Consider the following 18161-nt stretch of genomic DNA (forward strand, 5'->3'; position numbering starts at 1 on the left):
CTGTATTTATGTGGGTCGTTTGCCAGTGTGTGTTTTTGTTTTGTTTTTATCTTTTCTGTGTTAAGAGTGGTGGTGAGGAGGGTGGGTTTGCCTTGGTAGAGGACAGGAGTGCGGTTGGCTGTTTGGGGTTTCTCAGGTATGCAGAGGTTGAGCATTGGTTTACAAATTAAGGGATGGGTCTTTGTTTAGTGGGGGTTCGTTAGGTGAAGCCTTTGTGTAAATGTTTTTATTCTTCTGTCCATGGTAAAGCACTTGTACTGTTTATATTAGGTTTTAGGTTTCTGCTTGCATTGTTGTCTGATGTTCGCTGTTTGTCTTGGTGTGGGATGTTTCGTCCTTATCATATGTTTTTCCATGTACCTGGTGTTATTTTGGGGTGTAATTTTTATTTCTGGTGTGACCCCAGGGCCGTAGCTAGGGTAGTGCGGCCGGTGCCACCGCACAGGGCACTACAGGTCAGGGGGCGCTGTTTGGGCCTGTCAAATTTCTGTTTATTATCATTCTCACTTGTAGCTTCCTCTTATTTCATCCCCAGCATCTCCCGGCCTCCCCTATCTCTTCCCTGGCCCTTCCCCATGAAGCCATCCCCCTTTTTTGGGTGTATTATGTCCCTTTGAAAAATGAGGGGAGCGCCAATGCTCTTTCTGGCACAGGGCACCAAAAAGTCTAGTTACGGCTCTGTGTGACCCTATATAATTTCTACACATTTGGATTTATGTTGGACCCAGTTCGAGTGGAATGGACTTTAATGGTGCCTTCGGGTCCTCGCCTTATTGCATGAAACACTCTGGTTTCTGATACTATGGGTCATAAGTGGCTTACACACTTTAGCAGATATATACTTGCATTCACTTGTATCTGATATGGTTGGATTGTATCCTTATATGATATTAGTATTCTTGGTATGGTGTCTGCTGATTCCGGTGCTAGCCAGTGGTTCGTCCAGCATTTGGTATGATATTCCTTCAGTGTATTTTGATATTATTACCAGCGCCATAACTGGGTGTTACGGCACCCTGTGTCGGCCACGCCCCCGAGTGCAAGACATCGTGACGAGGGGGAGGGGCTGCCAGCACCCGAACCAACAGCAGTGTCCGGAGTATCTTCAGGGTTCTCCAGGCGGATGAAGTGTCCAGAGGATGCTCTTGGGCAGCACTGCAGCAGCAATTCTGGCTGTAGTGTGCCATTCCAGGCACCCTGCTAGCCAGATGCAGGGACTGCGGGATATCGACGGTGCCATCCACAGTGCCACTGCTCGCCCACCCCTAGTTATGGCCCTTATTATTACCATTCTGATTCTTTAACTTAAGTGTTTCTGGGCTAACTTATGTTCTGTGCTTTCTTCTCCTGCGACATATGTTTGCCTACACTGTTTTATGTTTTCCATTTTGTTTTGTATGTGTCTGGCTGTGTGCTACTGCTAATATAACATTAAAACAGCTTCCTAAATAAGCTCAAATTAAAAAAAAGGTTCCGATGACTGCGATCAATGAAAGACACAGATATAATGTGAATACCAAGCACAGCCTCGCCCTGTGTGCTGAATGTGATCCTACTGGTTTCATAGTCAGATACTTTCATTTCTCTCTCCTGCTGCCAGCGATGGCGTCTGCTGATCTGAGACAGGAGCTGGACTGTTCCATCTGCCTGAGCATTTATACAGATCCTGTAACCCTGAGATGTGGGCACAACTTCTGCCGGGTCTGTATTGATCGTGTGCTGGATACACAGGAGGGGTCTGGAGTTTATACTTGTCCTGAATGCAGAGCAGAGTGTCAGGAGCGTCCTGCACTGCAGAGGAACATAACTCTGTGTAACATAGTGGGGAGATTATTGTGTGCTCAGCCAGATCAGGAGGAGACTGGGATCTTCTGCACTTACTGTATTCACTCTCCTGTACCTGCTGCTAAATCCTGTCTGCTGTGTGAGGCTTCTCTGTGTGATAATCACCTGAGAGTACACAGCAAGTCAGCAGAACACGTCTTATCTGATCCCACCACTTCCCTGGGGAACAGGAAATGCTCCGTCCATAAGAAGATCCTGGAGTATTACTGCACTGAGGATGCTGCCTGTATATGTGTGTCCTGCTGTCTGATTGGGGAACACAGAGGACATCAGATAGAGTCACTGGATGAGGCCTCTGAGAAGAAGAAGGAGAAGCTGAGAAATGTTCTGCAGAAACTGAGCACAAAGAGAGAGGAGGCTGAGAAAAGAGCCCAGAGTCTGCAGGAGCGCAGGAGAGAAGATCAGGGAAAAGCAGCTGGTGTAACAGAGACAGTCACTGCCCTGTTTAGAGACATCAGGAGACAGCTGGAAGACCTGGAGAAGAGAGTCCTGAGTGAGATCTCCAGGCAGGAACAGCACGTTTCACTCTCAGTCTCTGATCTGATCCAGCAGCTGGAAATAAAGAAGGACGAGCTGTCCAGGAAGATGCGTCACATTGAGGAGCTGTGTAACATGAGTGACCCAGTGACTGTCTTACAGGAACCAGACACAGGTGACTTGTGTGATACTGAGGACACAGAAAGACATGATAACCAGGTCCATGGTGCAGGAGATCTGGATGTGGGTCTCATCTCAGGGACATTACACACATTATCTGATATAGTAACAGGTATAAATATAGGGATCTATGTGCAGGAAGCTACAGACCTATTACTGGATGTAACCACAGCTGGTAATATTATACAGATATCAGGTGACAGGAAAACTGCATCATGGTCAGATATAAACCAGAATCACCCAGAAACACCAGAGAGATTTCAGTATAATCAGGTAATAAGCACCAGGGGATTCTCCAAAGGGCGACATTACTGGGAAGTGGATGTCAGTAAATCAGTTATATGGAGAGTGGGGATGTGTTATCCCAGTATAGACAGGAGAGGACGTCAGTCAGTCATTGGAGAGAAAAACAAGTCCTGGTGTGTGTGTAGGTATAATAATCAGTACTCAGTGATACATGACAGGACAGAGATCCGGTTACCTGACAATGGCCCTCATTCAGAGCCGCTCGTTAGCGGCCGTACGCTCGTTCCGAGCGATGTTTGCACATCTGCGCATGCGTACGGTTTTTAGTACGCATGCGCGAACCAGTCAGTGCGGGCGAAAATCGTTTGTACGCTATATAGCGAGTGCCTGCTATTTTGAGTGACAGAATGAGGCGTATGTGGGTGGTAACAGGGGAAGGTGCTTGAAAATGGGGAGTGGAGATCCGAACGCAGGCGTGCTTAAAGGTCAAAACGGGCGTTTTATGGGTGTGTATATTTAAAACAGCAGCGTCATTGACCACGTCACTGGGTTATTTTAGAGCCAGAACTGCTCGCAAATTTGTGGTAGCAAACACCAACCACAAGAATAGCGAGCAGTTCATACGCTGGTCGATGTACTCGATTAATCTAATAAATAGCGGACATGACGTATGGTGCAAGCGGCCAGGGGGCGTTTTTAACAAATAAACGAGCGTATGTTTTGCTCGCTCGTTCAGACTTAGAGGTGTGAACAGACTGCAATGTGCGTACGGATCATTTGAATAGCCACCCCTTGTTTTTAAACGAACGACCGCAAATAGCGAACGGCTCTGAATGAGGGCCAATATCCCCTGTGACAGAGTGAGGATATATCTGGATTATGAGGCAGGACAGCTGTCCTTCTATTCTCTGTGTGACCCCATCAGACACTTACACACCTACACTGCCGCCCTCACTGAGTCCCTTCATGCTGCAATTTTGGTACAGGAAGGTTATATAAAGATTTCTGGGGAAGTCACCATGATGTATGAAGTGCACCCAGGCACTAGCACAGGGAGTTTCAAGATGTCCTGGTGTGTGTGTAGGTGTGATAATCAGTATGTAGTGATACAGGACAGGACAGAGATCTGGTTACCTGACAATGGGCCTGATTCAGACCCACTCGCGAGCGGCTGTCCACTCGCAAGTGGGTCGATGTTATGCACTGAGCATGCGCACGACGGAGGGAGCTCCGTCGTGCGCATGCGCCAGACGCGACGAGCGAAGGAAAGTCCTTCGCTCGTTGCGTCCGATCAAAGGGGGCGTGCTGTCAATGTTGATTGACAGCACGCCCCCTTTGGTGGGCGTGCCGGGGGCGTGCCTCCCTGACGGGGGCGTTCCCACGGGAACGCCTCCCGTCAGAAGCCGGCCCACTGACATCACTAGTGATGTCAGTGGGAGTGATTTTGGCTCTGATAGAGCCAAAATCACTCCGGAGCTTGCGGTTGAAAACCTCAACCGCAGGCTCCGGCTCGCAATTTCGATGGTCGCAATGGTCTCGACCATCGCGGCCATCAAAAAGCACGCTCGTATAGCCTGTGGGTGGTGACCCACAGCTATACGAGCGTCCAGGAGGACGCTCCATGAAAATGGAGCCCGGCCCTCATTCAGAGCGTGCGCTCTGCTCAGAGCGTACGGCTCTGAATGAGGGCCAATATCCCATGTGACAGAGTGAGGATATACCTGGATTATGAGGCAGGACAGCTGTCCTTTTATTCTCTGTGTGACCGCATCAGACACACACAGTCACTGCCGCCCTCACTGAGCCCCTTCATGCTGCATTAGGTGTAGGGAGAGGATCTATAAAGATTTCTGGGAGAGTCAGGACCTGGAAGGAACCACCATGATGTAAGAAATCTGCCCAGGGACTAGCACAGCTGCACAGAGAAGGGAACTTGTTTGGTTCAAGATGCAGCCAATAGGATGAAGCAGTGGGTGGAGCTACAGCTGATCTCCTGTGTTGCTCTATATATTGTATTACCAGGTGTCCCATTTTCCCAGATTTGTCTTATTGTTAGGGGTGGCATCAACTGGTTAACCATGATAGATGGTCGATGGTTTTTAACCATCGAGAGGAAACCATCGATGGCTGAACCAAAACTGGGTCACTTGGGAGGTACTTAGTAGCGTGCTTGTTATAGGCTGGGCACAGATTGGGCCTGATGCTGAGTTGAGCAGTTTATCAACCAACTCTGCATCACCCCCTGTAAGTCCCTGTGTTCTGTATAATAATCATGGCAGTCCTCAGCATAAATTATCCCCATTTTCCTCATTATCCCCATTTTCCAATGGGAAATGATGTGAGGTATGTGATCACCGCATGTATCTTGTAGAAAGTAATATGTGTATATTAGGGATGAGCGGGTTCGGTTCTACTCGGTTCCGTTTGGATTTAAAAACCGAATCTTATTGGCTATCAGCTGTCACAAGTTTTGGATAGCCAATAAGATTCGGTTTTTAAATCCGAACGGAACCGAGTAGAACCGGACCCGCTCCCCCTAGTGTATATACACCTAATGCTAATAGCTGTCTGTGCTGTGTGTCTGCCCTGTGCCCATTACTGATCTAATTTCCACCAGTCTAAGGGGCCTATTCATCAACACTTAATTTTCACAAAAGCAGGTGAAAATGCAGATTTTCACCTGCAATTGTAAAAATTAAGTTATCGGGACATTCATCAAGAGGGTACAGCAGGAGATATCAATAGATATCTCCTACTTACCTTCCTTTGGCGGAATGGCCCACTGTCCCCATACACTAGTATCACAGATATCTCCTAATTACCTTCCTTTGGCGGAATGGCCCACTGTCCCCATACACTAGTAGCACAGATATCTCCTACTTACCTTCCTCTGGCAGAATGGCCCGCTGTCCCCATACACTAGTAGCACAGATATCTCCTACTTACCTTCCTCTGGCAGAATGGCCTGCTGTCCCCATACACTAGTAGCACAGATATCTCCTACTTACCTTCCTCTGGCAGAATGGCCCGCTGTCCCCATACACTAGTATCACAGATATCTCCTGCTTACCTTTCTCTTGCGGAATGACCCACTGTCCGCATACACTAGTATCACAGATATCTCCTACTTACCTTCCTCTTGCGGAATGTCCCGCTTTCCGCATACACTAGTATCACAGATATCTCCTACTTCCCTTCCTCTGGCGGAATGGCCCACTGTCCCCATACCCTAGTATCACAGATATCTCCTGCTTACCTTCCGTTTGCGGAATGGCCCGCTGTCCCCATACACTAGTATCACAGATATCTCATTCTTACCTTCCTCTTGCGGAATGGCCCACTGTCCCCATACACTAGTATCACAGATATCTCATGCTTACCTTCCTCTTGCGGAATGGCCCGCTGTCCCCATACACTAGTATCACAGATAACTCCTACTTACCTTCCTCTTGCGGAATGGCCCGCTGTCCCCATACACTAGTATCACAGATATCTCCTACTTACCTTCCTCTTGCGGAATGGCCCGCTGTCCCCATACACTAGTATCACAGATATCTCCTACTTACCTTCTTGCGAAATGGCTCGCTGTCCCCATACACTAGTATCACAGATATCTCCTACTTACCTTCCTCTTGCGGAATGGCCCGCTGTCCCCATACACTAGTATCATAGATATCTCCTACTTACCTTCTTGCGGAATGGCCCGCTGTCCCCATACACTAGTATCACAGATATCTCCTACTTATCTTCCTCTCCCGGAATGGCCTGCTCTCCCCATACACTAGTATCACAGATATCTCCTACTTACCATCCTCTCGCGGAATGGCCCGCTGTCCACATACACTAGTATCACAGATATCTCCTACGTACCTTCCTCTCCCGGAATGGCCCGCTGTCCCCATACACTAGTATCACAGATATCTCCTACTTACCATCCTCTCACGGAATGGCCCGCTGCCCCCATACACTAGTATCACAGATATCTCCTACTTACCATCCTCTTGCGGAATGGCCCGCTGTCCACATACACTAGTATCACAGATATCTCCTACTTACCTTCCTCTCCCGGAATGGCCCGCTGTCCCCCATACACTAGTATCACAGATATCTCCTACTTACGTTCCTCTTGCGGAATGGCCCGCTGTCCCCATACACTAGTATCACAGATATCTCCTACTTACGTTCCTCTTGCGGAATGGCCCGCTGTCCCCATACACTAGTATCACAGATATCACCTACTTACCTTCCTCTGGCGGAATGGCCCGCTGTCCCCATACACTATTATGGGGACAGAATTCATCAAGCTCCAAAAATATAATATTTTTGGATCTTGACTGTGGGAGCATCCGTCATCTTCTGATGGCGAATGCTCCTGCTCTGAGATAGCAACCCGCTCCTTCCATATGGGAAAGAGGTCCGGGTTGCGAAGAGGGATCTTTTTAGATACCTCCGCCCCTGTCCGGCTCCTTCCACCGGACGTCGTGGTTCTTGAGAGCATGCGTGACCTGTAGGCCGCGCATGCACACTCCCGTCACAGCTCCGATAAGGAGCAGTGAAGCCCTCGTGGGGACAGCTGATTTCGCATCAGCTGTCACCGCGCCAGAGCAATGATGAATTGTTCCGGAATCTGCGGCGAATTAGAATGTTAGTTATCAGGGTCAGTTCGAACCCCGATAATTAACTTCATGAATAGGCCCCTAAGTGATGCTGTGAGGGGATTGGGCTGATCTGTCATCATTATATAATATCTGTAATAAATGTAATATTTCACCTGTGCTGTTGTTTTGTCATTTTGACCTTATAAATAAATTATGGAATGTATCACTAACATTATTCCTCCGGATTTTACACCACGTGTACGGCCAGTTTGGAGACCCGGAGATGGCAAGATATACACCGCTAACAGCGCTCAGCACTCACGTGAGGTACACACCGCTAACAGCACTTTATAGACAGCGCAGCACGATACGGCTGCCATGACAGACATACAGCCGCATTATACCGGTTACGCCGGGAAGCATAAATATATTGAAGTGCGATCTATGATGACAAATGACTTGTCGGTGATTTCAATTTTATATGAGCTATATTGCTAAATATTTGCATATGTACCCAGTGCGACATCTCTGGTGACAGATTCACTTTTTACACTGTCCATTAGAGCCATCTATGCTTTTTTTCCTACAAAGTAACTGAAATCCTTTCATGCTATTATGTTGCAGTTTGGAATAAGGATCTAAGTGACTTTATGATTGGATACATCTGTCTGCAATAAGTGAATACTATTTCCAACTTTTTTTGACAACAGTAGTTGGAACTTTGCCTCATTTGGGGCCAGAGATATCTGTTGTGTCCTCTGGACTTATCCATGGTCATAGGTTACATTGTATTGATTGTATTTTAAATTATATGTATATGTTTTTTATAAGGAAATTTTATTGTTTCTGATTGGAACAACCTTTTTGTTTTTTTCCTAAATACATTATGTGCTTTTATGAAGCCAAGTACTGTAGCTATTTTCTAGTTTTGTTTTCAAAACGCAGTATATACATTAAATACATTATTAATGGGGCTACTGCAGTCTATTAACAGTATTTGGCAGGAAAGAATATTCCCATCTGATTATTTGAAGTGAATTAATACTTTTGTTTTGCATTTGCATCTGTAATTAATGGTATTTCACCTGGTAAATGTGGCTTTAGTGTTTATTATTAGTAATATTATTATTATTAATACTACTACTATTACTACTAATAATAATACTGTGCCACAGTATTATAAAACTTTGCAGTAACGTTAGCATTCATTATTAACCCTGTCTACACCGCCCACATTTATCATGCGCATTTACCATACTTTGCAACCGTTCCTGTTTATGACAAGATAATCCCAAATTGCGGACCTCAAAAGGGGTGGAATTTTTCCCAGAGTTCTTCCTAAACCTATGTGCAATAAATTTAACAAAGCCATAGGCCGATACATCTGGAAAGGGGGTAGGCCGAAAATAGCAAGAGCAACTCTCTCTTTACCTAAACTTGAAGGAGGAGTTGCATTCCCAGATATAGAGAAATACCAGTATGCTTGTTTGATAAATCAGGCGAGAGATTGGTTTATGGAGGATAACATTAAACCTTGGGTTGCGTGGGAATCGGAGGCCGTTAAACCCCTAGCTCTCCCAGATTTGTTATGGCTTCCGGTCGCCGCAGAGCCCCCAAGTTCCAGGCACTCTGGTTCAGTTGGTGCCACAATACAGGCATGGAATAGATTCGTTATTAAGCGTGAAGATGTTTCCTTACCGACAACTGCTCTCTCATTATCTTGTATAGCTAGACTAATTGGAAACCTACAGGTGGAGTCTTGGAATGCTGCAGGAATTAATTCATTGGGGGATATGATGTCGGGTGGAAAAGTTATCTCCTTTTCTGAGCTTCAGAGTAAGTTCAGTCTCCCGAAACAGGATTTTTTTAAATACTTGCAGATGCGGCATTGGGTTCAGAGCCTACCCTCCCTCAATCTCCAACACAGTTCCTTACCTGGGTATATACTAAAACAATTCCAGTCCTCTACTCAAAAAGGTGGCATTACATGGTGGTATCAACAGCTAATAACGGAGAATAGACCAAACAAATTCACATCATTACAAAAATGGGAGAAGGATTGGTCAAGAACATTGGAAAAGGAAGATTGGGAAATGGTTTTTCGAACCTGCTATAAGATGTCCCGTTGTATGAACCACTCAGAAATGTTCTTAAAATTGCTCCATAGATCATATTTCACCCCTGAGAAACAACATAAGATTTGGCCATCCATTTCTAAATTTTGCTGGAGAAAGTGTGGAGAAGTGGGCAGTATCTTCCATGTATTTTGGTCATGCCCTCTACTGAGACCTATTTGGGTCGAAGTGTTCACCTTGATTGGGGACATTGCGACCCGGTTATTGCTCTGTTTCATTTTTTCCCGGGGAACTTATCAAAGGGAGATAGATATATATTGGGGCACATTCTGATTTCTGCAAAAGCTGCTATTGCTCAATTGTGGAGAACAGACTGTGTGCCCAGCTTAGGTCATATAATAAATAAAGTAAATTGCCATTGTGATTTTGAGACAGCGGACAGTAACTATTCTACTGCGGTCTCTTCACCCCATATGCTGTGGTTTAAATGGAAAGAATATAGGGATAGTCTGGGAGGAAATCCCTTGAGACCTGGCCCAACTGATATTGGAATACTACATTCTCCTTCTCCTTCCAATAATATTGTCTCTTGAGTTCCAAAAGTGTATTGTTTTGTCGATATAGAACTGGGTTATACAATACCGTTTTGAAAATGTGATATTTGTATGTATTTTCTGAGTGTGTAGTATCAAAAATTTAGCTATTTACTCTTTTTCTTTTGTCCCCCTCCTTTTATTTTATTGTGTTTTTAAATATTATTTTATTTTATTTTTTGTATATGTTATTGTTGAGATTATTATAATATTTCAATTTATTTACGGTATCTAATAAAAATATAATTGGTAAAAAAAAAAAAAAAAAAAAAGGGGTGGAATTTGTACCAAAAGTGGGCATTAATGGTGGATAGGGGCAGGATTTGGGGGTCAGGGTTGGGATTGCATGTCCCCCGGTTTACATGCCTACATATTGGGAGGTATGCTGTACTGTATTGCTGTATACTCCTGGCAGACATCTGGCGCGTATGTAACACTTGCAGACCTGGACGTGTCTAGAAATGCAAAATGCATATTTTTATTGAGTACAATTTACACCTGTGTTTTGCCATAAAAAGAGAAAAACTCTAAGTTGACTATATGCCATGATTCTGATGGAACTACAAGTCACATAACTAGCTGGCTACTCTCACCCAATGTTCGGAAATCAGGATACTCCTGAATCTCAGGTGGTACTCCCCTGGAAGGTCGCCTTCTTTGCTGGCAGTATGGATGGCTGGACGCATTTGACATTGTATAGCTGGGCTGCCATGCACCCACATCGCCCACTTGGCAGGCATGTCGCAGTGGGGAATTAGTCAAGCACACAGGGGGAAGGTGGATGTCACCATAAGGGCATAGCCACACCCTGAAAAAGGAAAGCAAAGTGCTGTACTTCCCCTAAATACCCATTTATTGTCATGGACATGCGATGACACCGACCATTCTTTTAGCTCCACATGGCCACTCAAATTATATATTTTATAGTTAAACAACTTTCATGCATACAACACAAATTCCACCCAGATATTATAGCGCCTCCAATGCCCACTTACAGTATTGCTTCTAATATCAGTTCCACATATCCAGGCAGATTATAAAGATCCCTACGGTCCAGTCATATTGCTCATTATTATATAGGGCCAAATTCTAAGTCAGACGCAAGTGTGAATGCGGACGGATCCTGTGCGCATGCGCCATAGAGAGGAATAGCAGACTGCACATACGCCGCACCAGGCATAGGCACAGGGTCCGAGATAGAAAGAGCGGATGGGATGATCCCTCTGTGACTTTCCGTGAAATGAGCGTTTCTGGGCGGCAACTGGGCGATAGGCGTGTGATCGCACACAACAGTTCGGTCTACTGGGAATGACACGGGCGCGTAGGGCGACTTCCATGCTTGTTTACGATGGGTATGGTGCGGGATGGTATATTAGACCTGCCTGCGGAATAATGTAATAGGCTGTGGACTGCAGGCAACGGCGAGTTCCGAGTAAGATTGCCCCATGCCTTTTAAATGGCTGATACTTTAAAACATCAGGCAGTCTTGCACGGGATTCATCGCAGCCTATTACATTTACTCCTGCATTTGCGCATCTGTACAGGACTTTTAATGTTTAAAGGTCACACAGGGGAAATGTACTAGAGTGCGAGATACAGGCATCGCTGCGATTCTGGCGAGTCTCCCAAGTTTTTTTAAAGTGACAATAATTTAAAGGCAAAACCAACCTAAATTATTGTCACTTTAGAAGAAAAAAAAAACGGGCGCCAATACCTACATCTCCCCGGCTATATTACATCTCCTATAGTCTTGCGACCAGGACTATAGGATTGATTGGGGCATCGGCCGCCCCTGGTTTTATCATTGCAATATATTTTATTTCCTGCAGTTTTCCTGCCAGCATAAAATATAAACAATGATCATGTAACGTTACTTATAGTACAAACATGGTTCTTGCATTTCATTCTATAATGCAGATGAAGCATGGGGGAGGATTGGCCGATGGCGTGCTCTGGTGACGAGAGCAGGAGGAGAGGGGCTAAAGTATCCTTGGTGGCAACAAAGTTTAATCTGCACCTGGACGCAGGGGTCCAATCTGTTCTAGATATAGAATAAGGGGTGCGGAGGAAATGTTTTATCCCCAGACGAGGTGGTGAGCCAGTCATATTGTGGCAGGCTGTGTAGAGGACACGTTTCGTTACGATAGCTCAGACACGCACCTCCCAACTGTCACGATTTTGGTGGCACAATCCCGATTCGTGGGACTTGAATGGTGCAGAGCTTCTGTACAGATTGGAGCAAGGTTTGGGTGCATAGGGGCCAGTGGCAGATTTCCCACCATCATCACCATCTGTTATCAAGTATTATTATTTGTGTTACACACATACATTGGCCCCCACAGAAACAAAAAAAACAACAACACATTGCTCCCACAAAAAATCAAATCATTGACTGGCCCTGACAGTAAAAAAAAAAAAACTACATACTTTTTTTGCACCTTCCTGTCCCTCATCTGCTGACGCATTGCAGAGCTGTTAGCATTGTGCAGGCGGGCAGGCTGGTTGGGGGGGCGGGCGGACTGGCTGGCAACGCGGCATGTGCGACCTGTAATGTCACGCCGCCGAGTCTACATAGGGCATGGCTCGGGCGCACCTGAGCTTCCCAGAAGAGCTCAGTGGCAGCGCTGCCCGGTCCGCAGTAGTGTAATCTGACTGCCGGCTATTACCGCCGCCTCTGACTGCACCGCGGCACATTTAACAACCGCTAGTATGATGCGTCCCTAGGACCCACAAAAGTTTCATGCAATTGCAAACTCTGAAGGACTATGGGGCAAAAAAAGTGCCGGAACTGCATTTTGACTGGTATCCAATTAGCCCCGATATATTTTTGAGGAAGCAGAAACTGCGATTTTTCGCCGATAATCCCTGTTTTCACAGATTTTTTTATCACCATATCCTATTTGTACGGTCGAATAAATAGGATAATTCATCAGAAAACTCATAGAATCCGTGATAAATTCACGGACCTATGTGTTTTCGCCATTGCACCAGTAAAAACAGAGCACTTTTCAGATATTATTTTTCGGGACACATCAGGCGGGTCGGACTTCGGGGCTAATTGGATAGTCCCCGGGGGATCCATTAGCAGCGCTAATATCCTGCTGATAACTGGATACTGTGCTCTGACTGTACGTTCCAGCACACACTACGCCCTGAGCACTAATATATTGTGACTACCAAGCTCAGCCTCGCCCTGTGTGCAGAATGTGACTCACTGGTATCTGAGTGTCAGAGACTTTCACTTTCATTTCTCTCTCCTGCTGCCAGCGATGGCGTCTGCTGATCTTAGACAGGAGCTGGACTGTTCCATCTGTCTGAGCATTTATACAGATCCTGTAACCATGAGATGTGGCCACAACTTCTGCCGGGTCTGTATTGATCGTGTGCTGGATACACAGGAGGGGTCTGGAGTTTATAGCTGTCCTGAATGCAGAGCAGAGTGTCAGGAGCGTCCTGCACTGATACGGAACATTCCTCTGTGTAACATAGTGGGATGTTTCCTGTCTACTCAGCCAGATCAGGAGGAGACGGGGATCTTCTGCACTTACTGCATTCACTCTCCTGTACCTGCTGCTAAATCCTGTCTGCAGTGTGAGGCTTCTCTATGTGATAATCACCTGAGAGTACACAGCAAGTCAGCAGAACACGTCTTATCTGATCCCACCACTTCCCTGGGGAACAGGAAATGCTCCGTCCATAAGAAGATCCTGGAGTATTACTGCACTGAGGATGCTGCCTGTATCTGTGTGTCCTGCTGTCTGATCGGGGAACACAGAGGACATCAGATGGAGTCACTGGATGAGGCCTCTAAGAAGAAGAAGGAGAAGCTGAGAAATGATCTACAGAAACTGACCACAAAGAGAGAGGAGACTGAGAAAAGAGTCCAGAGTCTGCAGGAGCGCAGGAGAGAAGATCAGGGAAAAGCAGCTAGTATAACAGAGACAGTCACTGCCATGTTTAGAGACATCAGGAGACAGCTGGAAGACCTGGAGAAGAGAGTCCTGAGTGAGATCTCCAGGCAGGAACAGCTCGTTTCACTCTCAGTCTCTGATCTGATCCAGCAGCTGGAAATAAAGAAGGACGAGCTGTCCAGGAAGATGCGTCACATTGAGGAGCTGTGTAACATGTGTGACCCAGTGACTGTCTTACAGGAGCCAGACACAGGTGACTTGTGTGATACTGAGGACACAGAGAGACATGATAACCAGGTCCATGGTGCAGGAGATCTGGATGTGGATCTCCTATCATTAACATTACACACATTATCTGATATAGTAACAGGTATAAATACAGGGATCTATGTGCAGGAAGCTGCAGACCTATTACTGGATGTAACCACAGCTGGTAATAATATACAGATATCAGGTGACAGGAAAACTGCATCATGGTCAGATATAAACCAGAAACGTCCAGAAACACAAGAGAGATTTTACTGTAATCAAGTAATAAGCACCAGGGGATTCTCCAAAGGGCGACATTACTGGGAAGTTGATGTCAGTAAATCAGTGAGATGGAATGTGGGGATGTGTTATCCCAGTATAGACAGGAGAGGACATCAGTTATACATTGGATGTAATAAAAAGTCCTGGTGTTTGTGTAGGTATAATAATCAGTACACAGTGATACATGACAGTACAGTGATCTGGGTACCTGACAATATCCCCTGTGACAGAGTGAGGATATACCTGGATTATGAGGCAGGACAGCTGTCCTTCTATTCTCTGTGTGACCCCATCAGACACTTACATACCTACACTGCCGCCCTCACTGAACCCCTTCATGCTGCATTAGGTGTACGGGGAGGTTCTATAAAGATTTCTGGGGGGAGTCAGGAGCTGGGAGGAATCACCATGATGTAAGAAATCTTCCCAGGGAGGGAAACTTGTTTGGTTCAAGATGCAGCCATGAAGGAGTGGGTGGAGCTACAGCTGATCTCCTGTGTTGCTCTATATATTGTATTACCCGGTGTCCCATTTTCTCAGATTTGTCTTATTGTTGAGGGATGGCATCAACTGGTTAACCATGATAGATGGTCGATAGTTTATAACCATCAAGAGGAAACCATTGATGACTGAACCACAACTGGGTCACTTGGGAGATACTTAGTAGCGTGCGTGTTATAGGCTGAGCACAGATTGGGCCTGATGCTGAGTTGAGCAGTTTATCAACCAACTCTGGGTCACCCCCTGTATGTCATATGTATGTCCCTGTGTTCTGTATTATAATCATGGCAGCCCTCAACATAAATTGTCCCCATTTTCCTCATTATCCCCATTTTCCAATGGGAAATATTGTGAGGTATGTGATCACCGCATGTATCTGTAGAAAGTAATATGTGTATATACATCTAATGCTAATAGCTGTCTGTGCTGTGTGACTGCCCTGTGCCCATTACTGATCTAATTCCCACCAGTCTAAGGGGCCTATTCATCAACACTTAATTTTCACAAAAGCAGGTGAAAATGCAGATTTTCACCTGCAATTGTAAAAATTAAGTTATCGGGACATTCATCAAGAGGGTACAGCAGGAGATATCAATAGATATCTCCTACTTACCTTCCTTTGGCGGAATGGCCCACTGTCCCCATACACTAGTATCACAGATATCTCCTACTTACCTTCCTTTGGCGGAATGGCCCACTGTCCCCATACACTAGTAGCACAGATATCTCCTACTTACCTTCCTCTGGCAGAATGGCCCGCTGTCCCCATACACTAGTAGCACAGATATCTCCTACTTACCTTCCTCTGGCAGAATGGCCCGCTGTCCCCATACACTAGTAGCACAGATATCTCCTACTTACCTTCCTCTGGCAGAATGGCCCGCTGTCCCCATACACTAGTATCACAGATATCTCCTACTTACCTTCCTCTTGCGGAATGGCCCGCTGTCCCCATACACTAGTATCACAGATATCTCCTTACCTTCCTCTGGCGGAATGGCCCGCTATCCCCATACACTAGTATCACAGATATCTCCTACTTACCTTCCTCTGGCAGAATGGCCCGCTGTCCCCATACACTAGTATCACAGATATCTCCTACTTACCTTCCTCTCCCGGAATGGCCCGCTGTCCCCATACACTAGTATCACAGATATCTCCTTACCTTCCTCTGGCGGAATGGCCCGCTATCCCCATACACTAGTATCACAGATATCTCCTACTTACCTTCCTCTCCCGGAATGGCCCGCTGTTCCCATACACTAGTATCACAGATATCTCCTACTTACCTTCCTCTCCCGGAATGGCCCGCTGTCCCCGTACACTAGTACCACAGATATCTCCTACTTACCTTCCTCTTGCGGAATGGCTCGCTGTCCCCATACACTAGTATCGCAGATATCTCCTACTTACCTTCCTCTCCCGGAATGGCCCACTGTCCCCATACACTAGTATCACAGATATCTCCTACTTACCTTCCTTTGACGGAATGGCCAGCTATCCCCATACACTAGCATCACAGATATCTCCTGCTTACCTTCCTCTGGTGGAATGGCCAGCTATCCCCATACACTAGCATCACAGATATCTCCTGCTTACCTTCCTCTGGCGGAATGGCCTGCTGTCCCCATACACTAGCATCACAGATATCTCCTACTTACCTTCCTCTCCCGGAATGGCCCGCTGTCCCCATACACTAGTATCACAGATAGCTCCTTCTTACCTTCCTCTCCCGGAATGGCCCACTGTCCCCATACACTAGTATCACAGATATCTCCTACTTACCTTCCTCTGGCGGAATGGCCTGCTGTCCCCATACACTAGTATCACAGATATCTCCTTACCTTCCTCTAGCGGAATGGCCCGCTGTCCCCATACACTAGTATCACAGATATCTCCTACTTACCTTCCTCTGGCGGAATGGCCTGCTGTCCCCATACACTAGTATCACAGATATCTCCTACTTACCTTCCTTTGGCGGAATGGCCCGCTATCCCCATACACTAGTATCACAAATATCTCCTACTTACCTTCCTCTGGTGGAATGGCCCGCTATCCCCATACACTAGTATCACAGATATCTCCTACTTACCTTCCTCTCCCGGAATGGCCCGCTGTCCCCATACACTAGTATCACAGATATCTCCTACTTACCTTCCTCTCCCGGAATGGCCCACTGTCCCCATACACTAGTATCACAGATATCTCCTACTTACCTTCCTCTCCCGGAATGGCCCACTGTCCCCATACACTAGTATCACAGATATCTCCTACTTACCTTCCTTTGGCGGAATGGCAAGCTATCCCCATACACTAGTATCACACATATCTCCTGCTTACCTTCCTCTCCCGAAATGGCCCGCTGTCCCCATACACTAGTAGCACAGATATCTCCTTACCTTCCTCTCCCGGAATGGCCCGCTGTCCCCATACACTATTAGCACAGATATCTCCTACTTACCTTCCTTTTGGGGAATGGTCCGCTGTCCCCATACATTAATATCACAGATATCTCCTACTAACCTTTCTCTCCCGGAATGGCCCGCTGTCCCCATACACTAGTATCGCAGATATCTCCTACTTACCTTCCTCTCCCGGAATGGCCCACTGTCCCCATACACTAGTATCACAGATATCTCCTACTTACCTTCCTTTGGCGGAATGGCAAGCTATCCCCATACACTAGTATCACACATATCTCCTGCTTACCTTCCTCTCCCGAAATGGCCCGCTGTCCCCATACACTAGTAGCACAGATATCTCCTTACCTTCCTCTCCCGGAATGGCCCGCTGTCCCCATACACTATTAGCACAGATATCTCCTACTTACCTTCCTTTTGGGGAATGGTCCGCTGTCCCCATACATTAATATCACAGATATCTCCTACTTACCTTTCTCTCCCGGAATGGCCCGCTGTCCCCATACACTAGTATCACAGATATCTCCTGCTTACCTTCTTGCGGAATGGCCCGCTGTCCCCATACACTACTATGGGGACAGAATTCATCAAGCTCCAAAAATATAATATATTTGGAGCTTGACTGTGGGAGCATTCGCCATCTTCAGATGGCATATGCTCCTGCTCCGGGATCGCAACCCGCTCCTTCCCTATGGGAAGGAGGTCCGGGTTGCGAAGAGGGATCCTTTCAGATACCTCCGCCCCTGTCCGGCTCCTTCAGCCGGACATCGATGCTCTTGTGCAC

General features: G+C 46.4%; 2 protein-coding genes and 1 pseudogene across 9 annotated transcripts in view; 2 read left to right on the forward strand and 1 right to left on the reverse strand.

The window, feature by feature from the left end:
* TMEM178B (transmembrane protein 178B) overlaps positions 1-18161 on the reverse strand; it is a 408058-nt gene that overhangs the window by 299959 nt on the left and 89938 nt on the right. The window lies entirely within an intron of this gene.
* LOC148504600 (E3 ubiquitin/ISG15 ligase TRIM25-like) lies at positions 1594-5100 on the forward strand. Of its 8 annotated transcripts, none has more exons than XM_088448796.1 (4): positions 1594-2987; positions 3590-3706; position 4457; positions 4553-5100. In XM_088448796.1, the coding sequence occupies exons 1-4, from the start codon at positions 1603-1605 to the stop codon at positions 4631-4633; spliced, it is 1584 nt and encodes a 527-aa protein (XP_088304922.1). In that variant the 5' UTR covers positions 1594-1602; the 3' UTR covers positions 4634-5100. The 8 variants fall into 8 exon arrangements, with proteins under 8 accessions (XP_088304922.1, XP_088304919.1, XP_088304918.1 ...); XM_088448793.1 differs by having other exon boundaries at positions 1603-3005; positions 3608-3706; XM_088448792.1 differs by having other exon boundaries at positions 1603-2992; positions 3595-3706.
* On the forward strand, positions 13284-14434 carry LOC148504601 (E3 ubiquitin/ISG15 ligase TRIM25-like; annotated as a pseudogene).

Source organism: Taudactylus pleione, unplaced genomic scaffold (assembly GCF_031769625.1).
Source record: "Taudactylus pleione unplaced genomic scaffold, aTauple2 ptg000465l, whole genome shotgun sequence".
Taxonomy (NCBI): Eukaryota; Metazoa; Chordata; class Amphibia; order Anura; family Myobatrachidae; genus Taudactylus; species Taudactylus pleione.